Source organism: Salvelinus sp. IW2-2015, linkage group LG6.2, assembly GCF_002910315.2.
Source record: "Salvelinus sp. IW2-2015 linkage group LG6.2, ASM291031v2, whole genome shotgun sequence".
NCBI lineage: Eukaryota > Metazoa > Chordata > Actinopteri > Salmoniformes > Salmonidae > Salvelinus > Salvelinus sp. IW2-2015.
The window spans coordinates 13,445,956-13,469,848 of record NC_036846.1 but is presented as its reverse complement, the minus strand read 5'-3'; the positions used below and the strand labels follow the sequence as shown (position 1 = coordinate 13,469,848).

The 23,893-nt window shown below is 42.9% G+C and overlaps 2 protein-coding genes across 2 annotated transcripts in view; both read right to left on the bottom strand.

Annotated features, from left to right (window-relative positions):
• LOC111965845 (prominin-1-A-like) overlaps window positions 1–1,256 on the bottom strand; it is a 117,691-nt gene extending 116,435 nt beyond the window's left edge. Inside the window, 1 exon segment of the mRNA XM_023990204.1 lies at window positions 677–1,256. Coding sequence (XP_023845972.1) covers window positions 677–914 — 238 coding nt within the window. The 5' untranslated portion in view covers window positions 915–1,256.
• A 4,849-nt stretch (window positions 1,257–6,105) lies between these two features.
• The window catches only part of tapt1a (transmembrane anterior posterior transformation 1a), a 30,578-nt gene continuing 12,790 nt past the window's right edge, over window positions 6,106–23,893 (bottom strand). The window contains exons 4-15 of the mRNA XM_070444239.1: window positions 21,618–21,780; window positions 21,115–21,250; window positions 20,742–20,839; window positions 20,575–20,644; window positions 19,853–19,933; window positions 18,844–18,953; window positions 17,087–17,146; window positions 16,901–16,969; window positions 16,554–16,630; window positions 14,205–14,220; window positions 13,412–13,562; window positions 6,106–8,678 (exon numbers count right to left, since the gene is read on the bottom strand). Coding sequence (XP_070300340.1) covers window positions 8,365–8,678; window positions 13,412–13,562; window positions 14,205–14,220; window positions 16,554–16,630; window positions 16,901–16,969; window positions 17,087–17,146; window positions 18,844–18,953; window positions 19,853–19,933; window positions 20,575–20,644; window positions 20,742–20,839; window positions 21,115–21,250; window positions 21,618–21,780 — 1,345 coding nt within the window. The 3' untranslated portion in view covers window positions 6,106–8,364. The remainder of the gene's footprint in view (window positions 8,679–13,411; window positions 13,563–14,204; window positions 14,221–16,553; window positions 16,631–16,900; window positions 16,970–17,086; window positions 17,147–18,843; window positions 18,954–19,852; window positions 19,934–20,574; window positions 20,645–20,741; window positions 20,840–21,114; window positions 21,251–21,617; window positions 21,781–23,893) is intronic.

Sequence of the window (23,893 nt, the reverse complement as noted above, 5' to 3'; positions counted from 1 at the left end):
ACCTAATTAAATCTGTGATACAGGGAGCTACTCCTAACCTCCAGATTTACCAATTGATTATGAACACAGATATGGGGTAGTCTTGTCTACTAACCCCTCTATTCAAGTGACCACCCAATACTCACTTTAAAGACTTTAAAGATCTTATTTGAGTATATGGAAAGTTAGTCCTAATGCATTCAAATTTAATTGGACAAATGGACCACCTCCCAACCCATTTTATGGCGTTTTCTGGTGCATTGGGTGCTCAAACTATTTAATGACCTGTGACCACATGATGCACACAGTCAGCAAGAGGTCAGTAACATTTTAATTATGTTGACACAGGCTCTGGGCAGTACACTATAGACAAAATACTGCATTCAAGTAGACTGTCGGTTGTGGACACATACTGTACATGCATGAATGAATTTGAGGCACAAGATAAATATTATGCAAATAATGACAGTTTTAAAGATTTGATGGGCATGTTTTGCATAAACCAGTGACATATTCACAGCAGCCAAATACATCAAGTGTTTCGTGGCATGATTTGAAAATCTCATACAGAATAGCTTATTTTGCCATTTCCAAACATTACAAACGACAAATGACAGTGTTGACGCTAAACGAGGAAACGTTTTTACGAAATCTTAAGGGACAGCTCAATGGGCATCAAAACAACATTGCACCTTACCTTCAGGGAAAGGGTTGGGCTGCACGACGTATAGAAAAGCGTGCACCATGTGGAACAGTATCCCTATTACTCCAGGTTCGTAATAGGCGAGGGTTTTGTAAACTCCCTGGGGCACATAGCCAAAATCCAACTTTCCCGACGGTGGTTGATTTCGGGGCTCCGGCTCCGTTGCTTCTTGCTGGAGTTCACTGGATGTTAATAGTCCCCAAAAGAGGAGAAGGAGCCCGGTTTTCCACATCGTGTCAAGACACTCTAACCTTGATGTAGGGGGTTAAAACGATCAAAGGGAGAGATAGTCTACAAGGGAGATGGTACAGAAATTTCGCTAACGTTAGGTCCGTATCTCTAGAGGTGGAAATAAAATGGGAAGGGGTGAGCAGTGGGATTGCAGGTTAAGTCCTTCTGTCCGGGGAAGAATTCGTGATTATCATCGTTTCCACGGTCAGTGGTTCCTCATACCGCTCGGTTCGAACCGCTCCGTTCCCCTCCGAAATGAGAACAACTGACAAGTTGGCTCGCGCATCTGTGCGGGAGTGCTGCTGGAACGATTGGCTGCCTGCTGCTCAGTGCTATCTGGGATCATTTGGACGTCTTTACCCCCCCCCCCCCCCCCAAACCATACCCCTAACCTCCTAACCCTTGCCTTAACCATTTTAAATGTCAACTTCAATCAGGTAAGGGACGTCCCAAGGATCCCATATAGCACATATAGCGTGGAAGCGCGCGCATTCGGTCTACTGAATGTGGGAGCCCCGGGAAACAGTTGGTCCAATGGGAAGCGCTCCGCCTGTCGGGGGAAGGAGGACTGGAAGATTCTCGTTGAAAAGATGGAACATGACCTTTCATTTGTTTTGAGATGTAGCCTAGTATGATGTAGGCTCTCTTTCATTCCTTTAGTTGGTTACCCTAATACTCTTAAAGAATAAACATTTTTAGAACAGTTGTATTGCACCAAATGAATGCATAATCTCCAACAACCATGGAATATGTATTAAGATAAAAAAAATATGAGTAGAATATTTTTGACTGTATAGCCTACCAATGATGTAGCCTACCCATGGACCAATGTCCTAACCTACACCCAAAGTGTCCACTTTCAGATAAACAGATGCCAAACTGTCTTGAACCCCCCCACCTCTCTGCCCCCACATCACAGGTGTTCATTGAACCCCCAAACTCTGACCCTGCCCCCACCTCCCCACCCCTAGAGGGTAGACACAAGATACTTTGACACCACAGCCCACAGATCTAGAAGCACTGTGATTGGTGGAGCAGAACCCAGGTAGGCTCACACCCAGCGTCCCCATGCACAATGCGGTCCTTGTTGATGTCCCAGAATGCGGCAGGGCCCCTCTGGACAGGCTCCATGTGGGCAGGGCTTTGATCAGGGCTACAGGACTCCATACTTCAGTGCATTCACAACACTCATTAGATCCGCACTGAGAGAAGCAAACCAGATCAGGTGAATGAAAAAAGCCTTTGAATAGGGGTATGTGTTCTATTTCAAATGTGGTCTCTGAGTAGGCAAATACAGGGGGTCAATGTTGTGTAACTACAGTAAATGTTTTTTCTTCACATCAGGTAAATGTGGAGATGTTGTCAGTGCTCTGCTGCATATGATATGTAGATTAACTCAATTTAAGAAATGCCCAAAACGCCATGTTCATAAAGTGGGATTGGTTATGTACAGTAGCCGGTATTCAAGTTGTTTGAGGGAATTGCTGCCAGAAGACTCCCACTGGTCCACTGGAATGAGAAACAGTGCAGTCTTTGGCAGATAAATGTAGTCATCCTTTCATGTTGTTTAGACAATATTCTACACTGAACAAAAATATAAATGCAACATGCAACAATTTCAAAGATTTTGCTGAGTTAGTTCATATAAGGAAATCAATCAATTTAAATAAAGTCATTAGGCCCTAATCTATGGATTTCCCATGACTGGAATAAAGTTAAGCATCTGTTGGTCAGATTCCTTAAAAACAAGCTAGGGGCCAAGATCATAAAACCAGTCAGTATCTGGTGTGACCACCATTTGCCTCATGTAGCGCGACACATCTCCTTTGCATAGAGCTGTTTATTGTGGCCTGTGGAATGTTGTCCCACTCCTTTTCGATGGCTGTGCAAAGTTGCTGGATATTGGCGTGAACTGGAATATGCTGTCGTACACGTCGATCCAGAGCATCCCAAATGTGCTCAATGGGTGATCTATCTGATGAGTATGCAGGTCATGGAATTTTATTCAGCTTCCAGGAACTGTGTACAGATCCTTGCAACATGGGGCCGTGCATTATCATGCTGAAACATGAGGGGATGGTGGCGGGTGAATGGCACAATGGGCCTCAGGATCTCATCACAAGATCTCTGTGCATTCAAATTGCCATCGATAAATTGCAATTGTGTTAGTTGTCCGTAGCTTACGCCTGCCCATATCATAACCCCACTGCCACCATCGAGCACTCTGTTCAAAGTTGACATCAGCAAACTGCCCGCCCGCCCACACAAAGCCATACACGCTGTCTGCCATTTTCCAGGTACAGTTGAAACCGGGATTCAACCGTAAAGAGCACACTTCTCCAGCGTGCCAGTGGTCATCAAAGGTGAGCATTAACCCACTGAAGTCATTTATGACGTCGAACTGCAGTCAGGTCAAGACCCTGGTGAGGACAACGATGACCCTGGTGAGGACCTTCCCTGAGACGGTTTCTGACATTTTGTGCAGAAATTATTCAGTTGTACAAACCCACAGTTTCATCAGCTGTCTGGATGGCTGGTCTCAGACGATCCCGCAGCTGAAGAAGCCGGATGTGGAGGTCCTGGGCTGACATGGTTACACATGGTCTGCGGCTGTAATTTTGAGAGAAATAAGCTTTTTGTGTGTATGGAAAATGTCTGTCAAAAGTTTGGACACCTACTCATTCAAGGGTTTTACTTTATTTTCAATATTGTAGACTAATAGTGAAGACAAACTATGAAATAACACAAGGAATCATGTACTAACCAAAAAAAGTGTTAAACAAATAGAAATATATTTTAGATTATTCAAAGTAGCCACCCTTTGCCTTTATGACAGCTTTGCACACTCTTGGCATTCTCTCAACCGACTTCATGAGGTAATCACCTGGAATGCATTTCACTTAACAGGTGTGCCTTGTTAAAAATTAATTTGAGGAATGTCTTTCCTTCTTAATGTGTTTGAGGCAATCAGTTGTTTTGTGACAAGGTAGGGGTGGTATAAGATGGTCCTATTTGTTAAAAGACCAAGTCCACATTATGGCAAGAACAGCTCAAATAAGCAAAGATAAACGACAGTCCATCATTACGTTAAGACATGAAGGTCAGTCAATACGGAACATTTCAATAACTTTGAAAGTTTCTTCAAGTGCAGTCGCAAAAACCATCAAGCGCTACGATGAAACTGGCTCTCATGAGGACCGCCACAGGAAAGGAAGATCCAGAGTTAACTATGCTGCAGAGGATAAGTTCATTAGCGTTACCAGCCTCAGAAAATGCAGCCCAAATAAATGCTTCAGAGTTCAAGTAACAAACACATCTCAACATCAACTGTTCAGAGGAGACAGAGTGAATCAGGCCTTCATGGTCGAATTGCTGCAAAGAAACCACTACTAAAGAACACCAATAAGAAGAAGAGACTTGCTTGGGCCAAGAAACACGAGCAATTGACATTAGACCGGTGGGAATCTGTCCTTTGGTCTGATGAGTCTAAATTGGAGATTTTTGGTTCCAACCGCTGTGTCTTTGTGAGTAGAACGGATGGCTATTTGACCAAGAAGGAGAGTGATGGAGTGCTGCATCAGATGACCTGGCCTCCACAATCACCCCACCTCAACCCAATTGAGATGGTTTCGGATGAGTTGGACCACAGAGTGAATGAAAAGCAGCCAACAAGTGCTCAGCATATGTGGGAACTCCTTTAAGACTGTTGGAAAATCATTCCTCATGAAGCTGGTTGAGAGAATGCCAAGCGTGTGCTAAGCTGTCATCAAGACAAAGAGGGGGTTACTTTGAAGAATCTCAAATATAAAATATTTTTCTTTTTTGGTTACTACATGATTCCATGTGTTACTTCATAGTTTTGATGTCTTCACTATTATTCTACAATGTAGAAAATAGTAAAATTAAGAAAAGTCCTTGAATGAGTAGGTGTGTCCAAAAATTTGACTGGTACTGTATATATTAAATCTCCACCACCACTAATATGTTTCCAGCAAATGTTGCCTTCTGTTAAGTCAACACAAATTGCAACAGTTCATTGTCAAAAAGAATACAGGAAATCCCCAAATAGCCAGAATAAGTGTGACAAACATGGTTGCGGAAAATAAACTAGCCTTCTTTCAATGTTGTACTAAAGTCCTGCTAAACCAGTGTCCTTCAGGGACCATTACAATACAAAATATAAACTAGAAGACTGCTTCTTGGGACACTAAAGACATACTGTATGTCAAAATATATCAATTCTTGTTTGAAAAGGCAACAGCAGTTTGAGTCAACATCTTGAGGATCAACACAGCATCTTTATCAGGACTAAAATAGATTGTCATCTGTAATCGTTGTGTGCAGTTGTTTTCATTTGATGAACATTAGCCTAACCTCAGCTGAGTCCACTGGTCTTGTACAGTCACACTCTAGGACACAGGTTTCCAACTAGCAGCTATTTGGCCCCCCCCCCAAAAAAAACTGTAGATTTTTTTTTATTGTTGAAAACAAAAGGACTGTAAAAACATCAGAAAATCAGCTACAAGTGTTTTGAATTTTGGAAATGTGTTCCAAAGTATTACCATGCATAATAGAGATGTGATCGTATACAAATGGAAGTAAGGTTTGAAATGATCGTTTTAGTCAAATATATCTGTTTGGTCTTCTTGCCGTCTACAAATTATTTGTAATTAAGTTCTGGCCCCTGACCATCTGCTCAAGAAAAAAAAATAGTCCTGTGGCTGAATCTAGTTGATGACCCCTGGTCTAGAACTAAGGTTGCTCTAGCGTGAGATTATACGTATACCTTGTCATCACTGGTCCTGCTCCAGCCAGAAGACTACCAGAGGACTGCTTACCTCAAGCCTGAAAAAAGGCATGGACCGGCTCAGCCTCCAAGGTAAGACGCTTAGCCCTCTCAGACATGCTTGGCTGGGGGTGGATTTACACTACCTGTCTGAGTCAGCGCCCTCTTCTTCTGTAGAAGGTAAGGTCATTACTGGTGTGAGCGTGACAGTCAGCTTACCTCAACTGTAAACATCTACAGGGGCTTGCTGGTAACAGAAGAAAAGGAAGGGAGTATGGAGGAGCAGGAATGAGTGGAGGGGCTCAACTCAGGCTTGGGATCATCTGATGAGAGAGAGGACGAGAGACAGTGAGAGAGAGCGAGAATCACCCCTCAAACTGTAGATGTTGGACAACGACAACAGAAGTACAAAATAACTTTTATTCATCATCACCCCAAAAAGAGGGCCATTTCATATCACGGTGAAGTTCTTATGAACCAAACAGATGAGATTAAGTGAACAGTTTTTCATCATTGCATCAGAACAGTACAAAACCCCTGGAGATGGTTCCGTGGAAGTTCTACGCGCAAAATACTATCAAATATTATAAAGTCTACACCTGTTGTATTCAGCACGTGACAAATACAATTGGGTTTGATTTGACCTGGCAGCTCCAAAAATAGAACAATCTTCCTTATAACAATGGTAATGACCATTAAAAACAGCTATTTCTTCAAACAAAGTATGATCAATGCTGATATGCGTGAGTATGTTACACTTTACATTATTATTATTACATATTATTTTCATAATAGCGAGAATAAAAATGGCATCCCTTTACATTACATAGGGCTTATACCAGAGTACCTACTGTACCAGAGGAAACATAGCTGTCATTAATATCCTGTAAAAGTTGTGCAATACCTACCAGGGTTGGGGTCAATTCTGTTTTCAATTCAGTCAATCCAGTTCATGAACAAACTGAATTGAAAATGGATTTGACCCCAACCCTGGTACGTACCATTTACAGTAAGCACTCACTTGTTTTACTTGGAATACAGACAGCAGTGGTAACTGCTTGTGCTAACATACTGTACACCATGTAAAGTGTTGCCTAAAGACCCTAAACAGCAAGACCAATGAAGTGCTATGTCACTTTGCATCATTTATTGATTTCTACTCTGTTCTACTCAATTGAGGTTCAGTGGCTTCCATTTCCCAACACATATAAGCACAGCAGCTGTAACATTATGGCCAGGTGTTTAAATATAGTATAAAATAATACAATATGCTAACTAAATAAAACATTATGTTTCACTTATCACATTCTAATCAGAATCAGGCTGGTCTAATATACATTTTGACCACTGGTATAGCAAAAATACCAGTGAGTTTATAATTAACTGTAGCAATAAAATACAAAAGGCCAAATCAAAGCAAAACAACTTCCCTCAAGGCATGGTAAAATAACTGAATTAAAAAAGCAGGGGCAAAAATATATGCACTGTGTTTTGGATATATTGCTTCTGAAATGCTCGGGAAGTAAACATTAAAACATTGCATGGCCGTGAAATGAAGAGAAACAGCTAGAAAACCTGTCATATGTAGCATATTTAAGACAATACGGTACATCAGTGCAACATTCATAACAAAAATCCCCAAAGGTTTGACAACTCAGAATACAGCAAAATAGGGATTATTGTCATCATAAAATGCTATTATGAACTTTCCACAATTGTTATTTATTTATTTGACCTTTATTTAACTAGGCAAGTCAGTTAAGAACAAATTCTTTCAATGACGGCCTAGGAACAGTGGGTTAACTGCCTTGTTCAGGGGCAGAACGACAGATTTTTACCTTCTCAGCTCGGGGATTCGATCTTGCAACCTTTCGGTTACTAGTCCAGCGCTCTTACCACTAGGCTACCCTGCCGCCCCAAAGGAAATATGTGTAATAATTGTAGTAATGGCGAACATAAAACCCTCAAATGAAGGGTACCCTTGGCTATTTTAAATCAAACTGAAGGATATTACAATATCTGTAAAAGAAAGCTCTACATAGTCACATGTATAGATGTTCTTCCCACTACCAAATGGAACTCGTACCAAACGGGATATTTCATAACACTAAATTCCAATTATTCGGGTAAAGCTTTTTGATGAGCAAATAGTTTATAATTTCAGTCATTTCGATCTAATATGTCCATATTAAACAGTATAACATTGACAGATAACTAATTTAACATGGTATTGTTTTCCTGTAAACCATAATGATCCAGAAAACTCATTTGCAGTTTGATTTTAGTTTGTTCATCTTTTGCTGGATGTTTATCTGAGAAGAGGCCCCATTTCTCATGTTTCACATTCGTGTCCGTGCACGCACACACACAGGTGCACGACTGGGTTATCATGGAAACAACAATACCGCTCAAATTCTTCCGTCGCCCAAACAACTTAGTTCTCTTTGTCGGCCCCCAAAAAACAACAGGTCGACTTAAATTAAACAGCCAATCCCAGAGTCCACAATAGCTTACTGTATGGCAATAACTTACTGTCTGTCTAGCTCAATAAATACATGTTGCTTCCGCTGGCTTTGGCTAAGAGAGCCGAAGTGCTGGCGTGCGTCCAGCTCACCGCCTCTCCTGAGTGATTATCACTTTTTGGGGGAGGGGTCAATAGAAGGGGTCAATCGATGCGGTTCCCGCATATAGTGAAGCGGTCAACATCCAGCAGGTCCTTTTTAGGGGTCCTATGCTTCAGCTCTGTGCCTTCCATCCCTTCCTCCTCTTTCTGCTCAGGAGTGGCAGGGGGAGAGGGGGTGAGGGTGTCAGGGTCCGGGTCTGGCTCTGGGATGGCTGGGGTTGTGGAAGTAGTGGGGGGAGGCGGTACGGTCTCTGGCCGCAGGGTGGGGCTGGCAGTGGGGGTAGGCTGGGCGGTGATGGAGGTGCAGGAAGGACTGGATGGGGACCGCTCGGACCACGGATTACCTGATGGATCACCTGACGGGACAGGGAGACAGACAGAGAGATTTAACACAAACATGAACAATACTTGGTAATTTGAGGATTGGAGAAAAGTTAGTAACACACACTTACAGATAATAAGCAAGTAAACAAGAACATCGCAAACTTAGTTTTTGATTAGATTTGACTGTAGAGATACAAAATAAACAGGAAAACCAACTAAATTAATTTATAGGAATAAAAACTCCTACTATATATGGTTGGGTCAAAGAGACACAGCTACATTAATACCAGTAGATTTCTCAAGCTCCACTAATCCTGGCCTTAAATACCAGTCTTCAGTGTAAATGGCGTTCACAAGTTTGGTCGGCCAAACAGAATAATTCATGACCTCTGATATATTCAAATAAAGTTGAGTGAAGCAGCAGCAGCATATCAGCACATGGGTTACTACTCTACGGAGACAGCCATTTGCCCAGGGCGCTGACATGCCTCACTTGCATATAAAAGAGTGGGTTGCAAATTAGACTTTACCAGGCGAGCAGCAATCAAGTGTGTATTCGCCAGACTGCATGAAATAAATGTGTGCTCCTTTACAGGCAACAACACAAGGGGATACAGCAGACCTACTTTAGAAACTGCATTGTGGTACTGAACCAGTGGTATAACCAACACGCATTTGTGGTCTTTATCCATTCTTTCCTCAACTAGCCATATGCTTTCACCAGAAGCTTCCATGACACAGCCTGAGGGAGACCACAGTTGCTCATCAGTATATTCTCTGCCTCAGACAGTGACCTATGGACATATGGCACCTCCAATTAGATCTTCATCCAAATGGTTATGAAGAACGAGAGACAAACCAGTCTGTTAGTATGGTACGGCATCCATTGGAACCTGTGGGCTAAAACTAACCCATTTCTCCAAGGTGTTCATTAGGCACCAAACGGAATGAAATAGAGGACTAGTGTTGTCACAATACCAACATTTTACTAATGATACAATAACATGCCAAGTATTATGATACAGAGTAGTACAATTTTGGGGGGAAATTCAGAGCGACATAGCATCCCGTTCGCCCCTGTCCCCCGCACGCTTGTTTCCGTTTTCTAAATGTTATTTCACGTGCTACGCAAAAAACCTGTCACTGATATTCCCATTTCTAGTCAATACAACACATTTGAATTAACTTAGTAGTAACTTAATAGAATACTGCATAGAATTACTGATTGCTCATATTTGCAAATGCCTACCTGTGATTTGGCTGGAGGAATGGGAGGAAGGAATATACTGTAAAGGCATAATTATTTGCATGTCATTGGGTCAGTACGGGGAAAAACTTCTTTACTCTTCAGTTAGCAAGGGCACACTCCCTCCCTCCTGTCTGTCCCACACTCAGTCTCCCTCCGTTCCGCCGTCTCCGTCCCACACTCTCCCCCAGTCTCCGTCCCACACTCTCCCCCAGTCTCCGTCCAACACTCTCACCCAGTCTCCGTCCCACATCTCCCCAGTCCCCGTCCACATCTCCCCAGTCTCCGTCCACACTCTCCCCCAGTCTCCGTCCCACACTCTCCCCAGTCTCCGTCCCACACCTCTCCCCGTCTCCGTCCCACACTCTCCCCAGTCTCCGTCCCACAACTCTCCCCCAGTCTCCGTCCCACACTCTCCCCCAGTCTCCGTCTCCCTCCCTCTCACTCCTTCCGTTCCTCTCCCTCCTTCCGTCCCCCTCCGCATCCCTCTCTCTCCCACAAACACATACACACTGCTCCCAACTTGAAAAGCGTTAGGCAACAAACAGAATTTAAGGAGCACCAGAAAGAGACAAAACAAATGTTAAATACAGTTTAGTTTTACATTAGGCCTATATGAATCCTACCTTTGAAGTACATCTCATGAGTAGCAGACCCTTTTCCTTTCATTCCTTACCAATCAAATGTCTAGACTTTCAAGTTGACCGGTTGTTAGCTAGCTAGGTAACATGACTGAACGATGTTTGTTAATATCAAACCACCAATTAGCGACCCGTGATTAGTTTAAAACAGCCTGTGAGATGGTTTGTGAAATTTTATAAAATGCGTGCAAAATTGCTCAGGAAGAAAAAAAAGTGAGCTCTGGTAAAATGGGTCATTTTTTTTTTTTTTACTGTTTCGCCTAGAGACACACTGTTATTTTTTGCTGTAAAGCTGTAAGCATGCCTGTCCATTTTCCAATCTGGCACTCCGAGGCTGCGTGACAGCGAACTTTCAATTGCAAAGCCTACTCAGACTGGCCTGTGCTCTATGTTATACCAGGCGATGAAATTATATAACGTATCTACACTGCTCCAGTGTTACAACAGAAGACTCATTGCGGTCTGCATCCCTGCTCGCCATCACCGCTAAATTAGATTTAAAAACTGATGGAGGAACAGATGAGCAGGAAGAGCGGACGGAGAGAAGCAGGTGAGTGATGGCTGGTAGGATCGACAGAGAGAAGCAGGTGAGTGATGGCTGGTAGGGGATGCAGCTGGCTGATCACAGCTGCCACACGTGAGATGTGCATGAAAGTGAAGTGTATATTATTGGACTGGCACATACTAGAGACTAGTTGCTTTTGCTTAATGTTTTTTACTAATTGTATTAACAAAACTGACTTTATAAACATTGTATAACAGGCACCAGTTGGTTCTTTAGATCGGTAGCATCCCATGAGACTGTACTAGGGTATTCTATATTGACGTTTTGGTACCATGATATTACCGTGGTACCAGTATACCGTGCAATACTATGAGGGAGTACCTGAACTCGTCCAATAAGAGACGCTTGTTTTCCAACCCAAAACATTTTGCCCTTATGAATGCAGCCCAGAAGAGACAGCCGGGTTGAGTACAGTAGTTACAGATGGGCTAATTAAGAATAGCAGCGGAAGCGTTCAGGCTTCAGAGACCTTCTGATCCCACATGATATGGTTTGGTGCTTTAACATGTCACATACTGTACTACTGAATCTTTTCTCTGAAAATGGCGGTTCTGTATAAACACAGGAGTGAGGAAGATCTCTGAAGTGACGACGTGGCGCCGCTTGTCGCTCTAATGCTCTCAGCTTAGCGCAGCAGGCTCGTCTGCCACGCTGAAGATCCACACACACGCGTACGCAGAAACACACAACTAACTATTTATCTCTGTCCCGTGCATTGAATTTCAATAGCAGTTTCGATGTGGATGACAGAGATTGTGTGTGTGTGTGTGTGTGTGTGTGTGGCACTGCGTGAGTTCAATTACCCGAGTCGGAATACGCATCTGGTCGCTTGAGGCTGGGTTTGGCAAGCTGGGATTGCTAAGAAGAATGAGTAATTTAATGTAACCAAGTGTCTTATTGAAGCTGGGTAGGCTGTATGTGACTGACTGGGTTCGAATCTGGGTCTCCTGCATGCCATAATATTGTGTTAGCACACTAAGCAAAACCCTAGGCATTAGCTCAGGAAGTCTTCATGGTCTTATGCAAGGTTTGTACCTGTTCCCAGGTCATTATTGTAAATGAGAAGCTGTTCCCTCCCTGGTAAAATAAAGGTAAATTAAGATAAATACTAGGGTATTGTCTGTCGTTGGGTAATACTAGGGTATTGTCTGTCGTTGGGTAATACTAGGGTATTGTCTGTCGTTGGGTAATACTAGGGTATTTCTGTCGTTGGGTAATACTAGGGTTATTGTCTGTCGTGGGTAATACTAGGGTATTGTCTGTCGTTGAGTAATACTAGGGTATTGTCTGTCGTGGGTAATACTAGGGTATTGTCTTCGTGTTACGTTGGGTAATACTAGGTATTGTCTGTCGTTGGGTAATACTTAAAGGGTTATTGTCTGTCGTGGTAATACTAGGGATTGTCTGTCGTGGGTATACTAGGGTATTGTCTGTCGTGGTAATACTAGGGTATTGTCTGTCCGCTGGGTAATACTAGGGTATTGTCTGTCGTGGGTAATACTGGGGTATTTGTCTGTCGCTGGGTAATACTAGGTATTGTCTGTCGCTGGGTAATACTAGGTATTGTCTGTCGCTGGTAATACTAGGGTATTGTCTGTCGCTGGGTAATCTAGGTATTGTCTGTCGCTGGGTAATACTAGGGTATTGTCTGTCGCTGGTAATACTAGGGTATTGTCTGTCGCTGGGTAATACTAGGCTATGTCGTCGCTGGTAATACTAAGGGTATGTCTGTCGCTGGGTAATACTACGGGTATTGTCTGTCGCTGGGTAATACTAGGGTATTGTCTGTCGCTGGTAATACTAAAAAAAAAAATAAAGAATAGGGTATTGTCTGTCGCTGGTAATACTAGGGTATTGTCTGTCGCTGATAATACTAGGGTATTGTCTGTCGCTGGGTAATACTAGGGTATATTGTCTGTCGCTGGGTAATCTAGGGTATTGTCTGTCGCTGGGTAATACTAGGGTATTGTCGTTCGCTGGGTAATACTAGGGTATTGTCTGTCGCTGGTAATACTAGGGTATTGTCTGTCGCTGGGTAATACTAGGTATTGTCTGTCGCTGGTAATACTAGGTATGTCTGTCGCTGGGTAATACTAGGGTATTGTCTGTCGCTGGGTAATACTAGGGTATTGTCTGTCGCTGGGTAATACTAGGTATTGTCTTGTCGCTGGGTAATACTAGGGTATTGTCTGTCGCTGGGTAATACTAGGGTATTGTCTGTCGCTGGTAATACTAGGTTATTGTCTGTCGTTGGTAATACTAGGGTATTGTCTGTCGCTGGGTAATACTAGGGTATTGTCTGTCGCTGGGTACCTGAGGGGGCTGTACATCTGGATGTTTTCCTGGTTCTACTAGGCGTCTTCCCGGGGGCGGCTGTGGAGGGCCTCTCAAACAGTTTGTCCTCCATGTTGGCTCTCTTCACATACACACACGACTTCCCCAGTAGCACGATACTGTTCAACACCTTCAGGGTCCACCAAAAAAAGTCAGTATCACACCACGGGAAAGAGGATCAGTAATGATATTCACCATCCTACACAGGGAAAAGAGGATCAGTAATGATATTCACCATCCTACACAGAGAAAAGAGGATCAGTAATGATATTCACCATCCTACACAGGGAAAAGAGGATCAGTAATGATATTCACCATCCTACACAGGAAAAGAGGATCAGTAATGATATATCACCATCCTACACAGGGAAAAGAGGATCAGTAATGATATTCAACCCATGCCTACACAGGGAAAAGAGGATCAGTAATGATATTCACCATCCTACACAGGGAAAAGAGGATCAGTAATGATATTCACCATTCTACAAAGGGAAAAGAGGGTTAGTAATGATATTCGCCACTCTACAGAGGGAAAAGACGATTATTAATGCTATCCAAGGTGAAGGGGACTATTTGTCATTTGCCCACAACAGCAGAATACTGTAGTCATTGAGTGTTTTCATTGTGGACAGGTCTAGATTTGATTGTATACTTAAATACAGATAAGGTATACTGGTATAACCTTTTTGGCACATATTTGATATTCAATTAAAAATGGCCAATTCAACGGGTTAGCTCAAAATCTCACCGTATTAGGGAATAGCAACATTACCCACAAAGTATCCATACTACCCACACTGAGTATGAAGGGCTTTTACTGTGGAAAATTTAAGTTAGGCACCCCAAAAATACACAAACACAAAGTAATTGGCTTTATAACACTCAATACATGGACAAAAAATGTCATTATTAACCAACAGCTTTAGGACACACTAGGCTTCTGCATATCTGAAGCCTATGATGCATTTGAAATCCGATGGAGAGAGACAGCAGCATCTATGTCTGTGGACCAAACGCCCTCAGAGGGTTTTTGCTGGGCTCGTGCTAGCCGTACTGTGGTCTTTGCACAGACACCAGCATCCGTTGGGGACACAGCTATTTTTAAAACGGACGTGAGGGGGTGGGTGGGCACTGGCGATGACAATGTTGTATTCCACCTCAGGATAACTGTTCAGTGGTCTATACCCCAGGGATGCAAACTTGAGGGCCCAAAAAGGTGACACTTTTTTCTCTCTCTCTGAAACATGCAAAAAATCCCTGCTAGGGGTTAATGTAGGTTTTAACTAATTAAACAACAAAATAATATGATCTACATAATCAGTCTCTGTGTGTAAAATTAAAAGTGGGTAATGTGAAACTAACTCAAGGCTAAAAAATGTAAGGAAAGCAATCCGATGTTATTTGTTGCCTAGACTTTAAATGACACTCAAGTCTTGAGAAAACAAAACAATACTAATATTGCAGTTAGCCATGACAGCCTTTATAATAGAACACTTGTGACCACACACACACACACACATCTAAATATTGCACTACATCTCAAGTTGAAATAGAATGAAACAAACAGGCATTCTATTTTTGCTCTATTATAGTGGCCACTATAGTAGACATCGATCAAGTGTACAAGGCTACATGTGTGCAAAAATAACATGAACTGAGTAAAACATTTATTAATCCCCCCTCACTCACACAAAAGGGTTACTATCAAGTTCAACACAACAAAAGCAATATCTTTGGGCTACACTGCACGTTATTACATTGTTCACTTTCTGCCTGTGGTCATCTGTTCTACAATGTGCCAGCAGAGCATGATACCCTTTGTTGGCATAATTGATCTCTTTCAGGCAGAGCGTACACCTGGCATACCCCTTCTTAATTCACTGTATTGAAAGAGGGAAAGTGTGTGGCGTTTCTTTCACCTCTATTGTCCTACAGCATAAATCAGGCACCGCTCCAACTACACTTGATCCCTGAATCCACTTGTTTAACAAGCAAAGCCTAATTTTCACCCAATTCTCTCATTCTTAAAATTAACCACACGCTGTAGAGGGAAAACATTAGCTCACAGACAGTAGTTAGTTCGTTAGCTAGGTAACATTTCACAGATTGCCAGGGTCCAGTAAGCAACTAACACGTTTAAACCTGAGGAACGGCAAGGAGTCGTATACCAGTTAACGTTAATACTATAGCGAAATGGTTAGGTTACTAACGTTAGCTCATCTGATGTTGTAACGTTCGCAAGCTAGCTGTCTGACTTTATTAGCTAGCTAATTTTCACACAATAAACTCAATAATTTGATCAGCTAAATTGGCTAATGTTGCTCAACTTTTATCTGGCTAACTTAGCTAATGGAGAATTAGATCCAGCTAAGTTACTATAGCAAGATACTTAAGAACACTTTCTCCCTCACCTCAAACTTTACAAATGCCAGTTGATTTTTGGTTACAGTTCGTGAAGTATGCTTCATCACCTTCTCAATCCCGTTCCTGGTCAGACTTCTCATCTACCTCCTCGTTATCATTCTGTGACGAGCTGCTGTAACTAGCAAACTGCCTTTGCACCCTACTGCTGTCTTTCCAGAGCCCTCGCTGAATCTGTAACTAGCAAATATCTTCAATCGCGTGCTGCATTCTATTGTTATGTGAACGATTGGCTGAGCCTTGGACACCGACAGTATTCCTCCAAACGCGCATCACTGTTCGCTTACAGCCAGTAGTAATCTAAAGCCACCACCTCCCAAACCTTTCTCATCGGATCTACACGATTCACCTAGGTCACCTATTTTGGATTCAAAACGGCGAATTTCGCCCGAAAGGTGACTAGTTTGCATCCCTGATACCCACAGGGTGAGAAAAAGAAAAGCCCTATCAAAGCCAAGCAGAAGGCTCATGCTAACGTAACTCAATAGGATCAGACTGGCACGAACATCCACATAGAAAATACACATGGCATAAAGTGGGACTACTTTGCTAACAAGTAATGCTACCTGTATTGCATGACTGACACAGCAAGTTAGTCTAGGAAACGTGTAAAGTGAGTACATTTACGCGGTGGAAGAGGTGCTATGTAAATGAAAATCATAATATATGACAAATAATAATAACTTGATTTGAGTCTTACCCCAAGTAGAAGAGCAACAGACAGGAGTAGGACAGGGCTCCCTGTACATTCACTGAACTCATCACCACGCGGATTAGCTGTCAATTACAATAGAAAAGAGAAGCTTCAGTAGAAACATTGTTGCATGTGACAGTGGTATGGAAGTAGTCCATTTAATACAACAAAATGGAGTTCTAAGTCAACTACACTGTCCTGAAACTAATAAACTATTTCATACAACAAGGAACTGTTCCTTGATTGATAGCAATAAAACAAAGCAAATAATTAGTGCCGAGTTGCACACTGTCCATCAACATACCCCTACTATTGTAACACTACACTGGACTGTTGTACAAAGCTGATCTTACCAGGACTGCAAGAGGAAGAGGAATGAAGCCCATTCTTCTGGCTACAGAGTCGCTGTAGTCTGTGCAGGCCTGCCCATTGCCAAAAAAAGACTCAATTACACCAGTGAACAAAACCCATTGATTAAAACAGCAGGGACAATGTAATGGGATGCCTAATCACTGTGTTCAAGAGATGCTACTATGTACGTTTTTCTGCCGACTGCTGACGAGATCGAAGGCCAGGCTGGCTCTGTACTCACTGTATACCTGTGGAAGAAAATAGCATCGTCATTATCACAGAGACATTTACATTTACATTTAAGTCATTTAGCAGACGCTCTTATCCAGAGCGACTTACAAATTGGTGCATTCACCTTATGATATCCAGTGGAACAACCACTTTACAATAGTGCATCTAACTCTTTTAAGGGGGGGGGGGGKTWRRARGRWTWMYTTWWYCYWWYCYWRGTATTCCTTAAAGAGGTGGGGTTTCAGGTGTCTCCGGAAGGTGGTGATTGACTCCGCTGACCTGGCGTCGTGAGGGAGTTTGTTCCACCATTGGGGTGCCAGAGCAGCGAACAGTTTTGACTGGGCTGAGCGGGAACTGTACTTCCTCAGAGGTAGGGAGGCGAGCAGGCCAGAGGTGGATGAACGCAGTGCCCTTGTTTGGGTGTAGGGCCTGATCAGAGCCTGAAGGTACGGAGGTGCCGTTCCCCTCACAGCTCCGTAGGCAAGCACCATGGTCTTGTAGCGGATGCGAGCTTCAACTGGAAGCCAGTGGAGAGAGCGGAGGAGCGGGGTGACGTGAGAGAACTTGGGAAAGTTGAACACCAGACGGGCTGCGGCGTTCTGGATGAGTTGTAGGGGTTTAATGGCACAGGCAGGGAGCCCAGCCAACAGCGAGTTGCAGTAATCCAGACGGGAGATGACAAGTGCCTGGATTAGGACCTGCGCCGCTTCCTGCGTGAGGCAGGGACACACCCTTATAGTTATAGTTTATTATTATACTGTATCGCTATGGTTATGTTGTTTGATATGAAACCTGTAACCATCTGCTATGGCTCTGAGAAACAAATTGATGACACTAGACCACAAGTGACCGACTGGATTTGAAGACCCTATTAGTCGGCAGAAATGAAGGTCATTTTCAGGTCTCAGGGAAGGTTCCTTATCACGCGAGCATGGTTCCCCCGAACCGCAGCCGTTACACTCCTCCCCCCTATGACCAACTCCTCCTAGCAGAGTCACGGGACCAATGTATCCGACTAGATTCGAATCCGGGTCTACTGATCGCCACAGGACTGTGTTAGCCCTCCGAGCTTCAGGTCTTAGGCAAGGTTTCTCACCACACAAGAGCTGGGAATGGGTCACAATTGACGGTGGGATATGGAGCAGCTATAATCCAGTTGATGAGGCTGAGGATGTGGCTGGCGTTTGGTGTGCTAGCCCTGTAGGCCTACTGGGGCATAATGTGACGTGTTGTGATTTAGAAAGAGGGCAGAGGAGGGGAGGAGACCCCGGCACGCCAAAGAGTTTGAGGCACACAGCAGAGAGTGAGGACGACTGGCTAAACATTTGCTGCCTAAGCCACCGTGAAATCCAAAAAAGGCCAACCAACTAATCCTTCAGACTTGAACAGAGCAGACCCTCTCCAGTGAACATCCGTACAATTCACAGTCACACACCCATGTGTGTTTTCCGCAGGGTTGAGGTCAATTATGTTGAAATGTAATCAATTTATTCAGTAGATTAATTCAATATCCATTTAAGATTTTTTTTTAAGCGCCATTTATTCCTAATGGAGATTGTCGTTGTGAATGGGGAGTTTCAATTCACTTCCTAGATTGACCTCAAAATACACTGTTCCCTCTTGGTGTGTAACTGCGAACTGTATTAATTGTTTTCAGTTCATTGAACTCCCACTCATCAAATCATTAATGATCATCTCTGTGATCCGTTCTTACATCTGCCGTGATCTCGTTGAACTTGGTGATGAAGGCGTGTTTGATGATGTCCACGGCGATCTCTGAGGCGATAACCATGAAGACGTCAGGTAACAACACCCAGAGATGATCTGGAAACACACAGGGACAAGACAACTGACTTGTGAAGTGAAACTAAATCTCTGGGTGGATAAGAACATTGAGCTGAATTCTAAATGTACACTATTCTTTCATTACCTTACTGAATGTCTGGTCTTTCTTTTTAATTGACTCAATTGTACATTTCATGATTTCTTGGTTTAATCATGCATCTTGTTTTAGGCTTAGTACAAATACGTTCCATCACAGGAAGAAAAAGTATTTGATTTAAACACAAGACACAGTACAATCTTCATCACACTCACATCTGGGTCTGCAAGTCTGCCCAAATGTTTTTGGATGAGGTCTAGGTCATACCATAAGGTCAGACCCGGTCAGTGTACGACATTAGCATCATGACCACTGCTGACATTGGGAGGCTTTGGCTGCCGAGGGGGAATGACAGGGCCAGCTGACTAGATTAAGAGAGCGGTCAGAAAGTGCAGCTTTACTCTCATCATCATCATCACAATGACTTATCCACTAGGGAGTGGATGAAACGCTTTTAAAAAGGGTACCAGGATTTAGGGTGATTGATGGTAGCAGTAACCTAGTGTTATAGAAATCATTTCTTAGTTCATTACAGACTGTAGCCTACATGCTACAACATTGATGAAAAATGCACCTGTTCCTGTGAACATAATAAAATAGATCCAAGCATTATTGTTGCATGTTTATCTGGTTTTGAGTGGATGGGATACAGCTTTTCATAGCAGGTTAAGAGAACTTACACAGCAGGTTAGGAGAATTAACATAACAGGTTAAGAGAACTAGGTTAAGGTTAGGAAAAGGGTTAGGGTTAGCTAAAATGTTTAAAAAATAATAATAATAATTTGGCAAAAGCTGTATTCCTTCTAGACATGACCCGTTTAGCTGTGTGTGAAATGGTTACCTGGGTTCCATGAGAACTGCTCCATGTTCCTGAGGCAGACGATGAGCAGGAGCACATAGTTGGTGAACCGTTCCTTGATATCTAAAATGAAAAAAATAAAAAGGCATATTGGTTACTACTTATTACTTAGAATCACGTACCAACATAACAACAGTGAATATGGACTATCAACAAATAAGGTATCCATTTTCCAATGTACTTTCAAAGTTACACATCATTTGGCATAAATATCATATATTAAATCGGAAATCATGTGTGGTCTGGAACCAAGTGTAACTTGCTAAATTGACGGATCTTCAAAGGTGTGAGCAAATTGCAAGAGGGGGAAATGATTCAAGCTTATTTTCGGGTCCTTTCATTCGTGCAGAATGACAGCGACAAAGATGAAAACATGCAGCCAGCAGGCACAAAGAGACAGAGTTCAGAAAGCATTAAATCCATAGAGCATCTCTTCTGGGTTATCAAAGCTGAATTAACAGCTCTGATTGCTGCTTCAAAATGTTAAAAGAGAGGAGGAAGAGCGGTGAGGAGGAGGTTTAACCCTTCGCTTGCCACTGGGTTTTACCCTACAGCATAGAAAGGCTCAGAGCACCGTAACAGGCTCAGAGCACTGTAAAAGTTGGGTGTTTTGAACCGGAGAACTAGCTAAGTGTTAAATATACTGTCCATAGCACACATAAATGTTCAGTAAAATGCATATGACATGTGTTACAGTAACTCACCACTGTTGGACATCTGAAAGAGGTTGTTCTTCTCAAACTTCTTGAACACACTTCCTTTGATCTCCACAAACTGTACATGCAGGAAACAGAGGAAAAGGTATCGTAGTGTCCTCTAAATGTTAGTATTACATGTTTGTGTGTGTGTACATGAGTGTGTGTGTACTCACGTTGTTAGACATCATGATGGTCAGCAGGGACTTATTGTGAGAGTTGAAAGCCACGTTGAGTGTTGACGCCTGGACCATGATGAGAATGGCATGCAGGACTGAGACAGAGGCTCAGGAAAACACTGAACATGGTGGCAAGAGCATCAGCTGCAGTAAGGGGTGTGTGTGTGTGCTCACATTGTTAAAGAAAAGGAGAGCTGCACACTCTAGGGGCTCAGATTGTTGACATATCATTGATGGTGGACACCTTTTCCAATGACAAAATAACACTAACTGAAAAGTGATACATGCGTGAGGATAGAAGTTGAGAGATCACAAATTCCTACAGCAGAGTACTTCCTGTGTATACTTCCTAGTTCTCCATTAAGGATACAGACATAGAACACAGCCATGATGAAATGGGGGATGACCCCTATGCTGTCTCTCTTCCTCTCTTTGGGCTCCGTGGCCGTCCAGTAGAGCGCATCAAGGATGTCTTGGCCAAATGACGAGAACAGTCTGTCGGCAACCTAAAGAGGGAAGGTAAGTAGTTAACTACTTGACTTAAGTCAAGTTCAGCATGGGTTAATGAAGTGACTTTCAACCTGTAAGTGATATTATTGGTGGTAGACTATGACAGATTACATCTGTAACACTTCTCTAGGCCTTAGTATGGTTTATATCAGCCTAACAACTCAAACTAGAACCATGTTTTATAAGAAGACATCACCTGCTCCATTTCAGATGAAATAGGGTATCTGAGGCCCTAATCAAATACGTCGGCTAATACTCATTCCTCTTCCTTAAACTACTCTCTGACCATACATCAGTGAGAGCATAGAGTGGAACCATATTAGATCAGATTAGTACAACAGCTCTAAATCCAACCCATTGTACCTCCAGCATGTTGTAGATGATGTAGAGTTTGATGACGGACTGTCCCCGGATCAGGTGGTACATCATGCTGTAGTCCACATAGTGCATCATGGAGTAGCACAGCACCATTATCAGTCCCTTCAAGATGTCACACACCTGGGCCGGCTGCAGCAGGAGCGAGCCACTGGCAGAACACACACATTACACATAAAGCCTAGTCATACACACACACACACACACACACACACACACACATTACACATAAAGCCTAGTCATACACACACATTACACATAGAGCCTAGTCACATGCACACACACACATAGAGCCTAGTCATATCTATATGTATGCATGCACATGTATACACACACAAATCTAATTTATTCGTAAGCTTACTGTTAGTGGTCACACCGGTGTGCGATATGACATGGGGGGAATCTCAATTGCATGCTCTTCTCAAAATCCATTGGAGTAGAAGGTCAGATGGGAAAGAACTTTGGCTTTCTCATCCAATGGGTTTTGAGGAGTTGAGGAGAGAGAGGACGTGAGGAGTATGTAATTGAGATTCTCCCACAGTGAACCTTGGGATGTTGGTTGACTGACAGCTTCATGCACTATTAGGCTATAGAAAGTCAGCGTGTCATGTGTGAGTCAAAGGGGTTTAATAACCCCAGGAGAATGACTGTCCAGTTATTTTGAACATCAATGACAATTTTTATTAAAACAGCATTAACAATATGAATATGAAACTTGTGTGTACTCAGGTTGATCAAGGTAGGATCAAACATTCAACACGTAAGTAGACGGTTGCGGTTGGGGGGGGTGAAGAATGAAGTAGCTCACCAAATCTGTCACATGAACAGTTTAATATTATTCATATAGCCTGCCTTTTTAATGTATGTTACAACCATAATGAGTAGGCTAAATGAAAGGTAATGGCAGGCAGAATGAGGGAATGTTAGGGGCTTGATTCTCTGTTAGGAAGTAGGTCAAGACGTAGCTGGTGAAAGGCTACTAAATAGACTGATCTACTGTACGTCTAAGCTAATAACTACAGTATACTATTAGTATCCACCACTCAACTACTCATTATTCAAACTAAGGGCAGTATTCAAACGATTGCAGGTGGTGGATTTCTGAATAGTGTTTGATTTGTACAGCAGCCTGTCCCTAATGGAAGGAGTTGACAATGTGATATGCAGAAATCCACTACCGGCGATAGACTGAATAATGGCATAAGACCCCACGAATGAGACTATCCATCACCACCCTCACCTTAGTGAACTTAAAGAAGTTAAAAAAAAGTATCATTTCAAGGGATTGGAAGAAAAAAAAAAACCTTTTAAGATTCATCAATACTTGCGTTAAGACTTGGAATAACTTAAGGAAACTGCTATAGAATGGCTAAAGCATCCCAAGGAGAACGGCAGGGGAGGTGCAAAACAGCTCAATATCTCAGGCTGTCTGTCAGGAGGTTATTTTGGGAGGGTGGCAGTGACGCTGCGATGAGACAGAGGAGCTCGAGTTTAGGAAGTGCAAATTAGAATCCTTAATCAAGTGTCTCGTCCACTTCCCAAATAGTGCGCAGTTAGGTATGAAAGGAAGCAAACAGCATTTTTTATCATAAAGATTATGGCAAGATGGACTTAAGATCATTGTTGATAAATATTGGAGGCCAGGAAGATTTGCTTAATCATCTAGACCAGGGTTTCCCTAACTCGGTCCTGGGGCCCCCGCTGGGTGCACGTTTTGGGTTTTGCCCTAGCACTACATAGCTGATTCAAATAAGCAATTAGTCATCCAGGTTTGATTCTTTGAATCAGGAATCAGCTTTGTAGTTCTAGGGCGATAAACAAAACATGCACCGGGGGGCCCCAGGACCGAATGTGGGAAACCCTGCTATAGATGACTGAATAAGTGAAAGCAAATCTAATAAAGATCAGCCTCAAGGAGAGAAAGAATATATTATATGCCAACTCATACAGGGGTATGAACAAGATGAATTCACTGCTTGTGCTCTAGCACCATCTACTGGCGGGACTCAGACATAGCACTCAACCACATTCTATTGGATTTGCTGAGGAGTGGCCAGTGAGTGACCCATAACATCACACTGCTGAAGCTGTTCAAGTAAAATGTGTACTCTCTGTCCTGCCAGTGTATGCCAGGCCCTGTGCCACCCCGCCCCCACCAGCCAGCACCATGAATCTGATAGCCCTAGCTGACTGACTGCAGCTCAGGCCAACAGGTGTGTGTGTGTGTGTGTGTGTGTGTGTGTGTGTGTGTGTGTGTGTGTGTG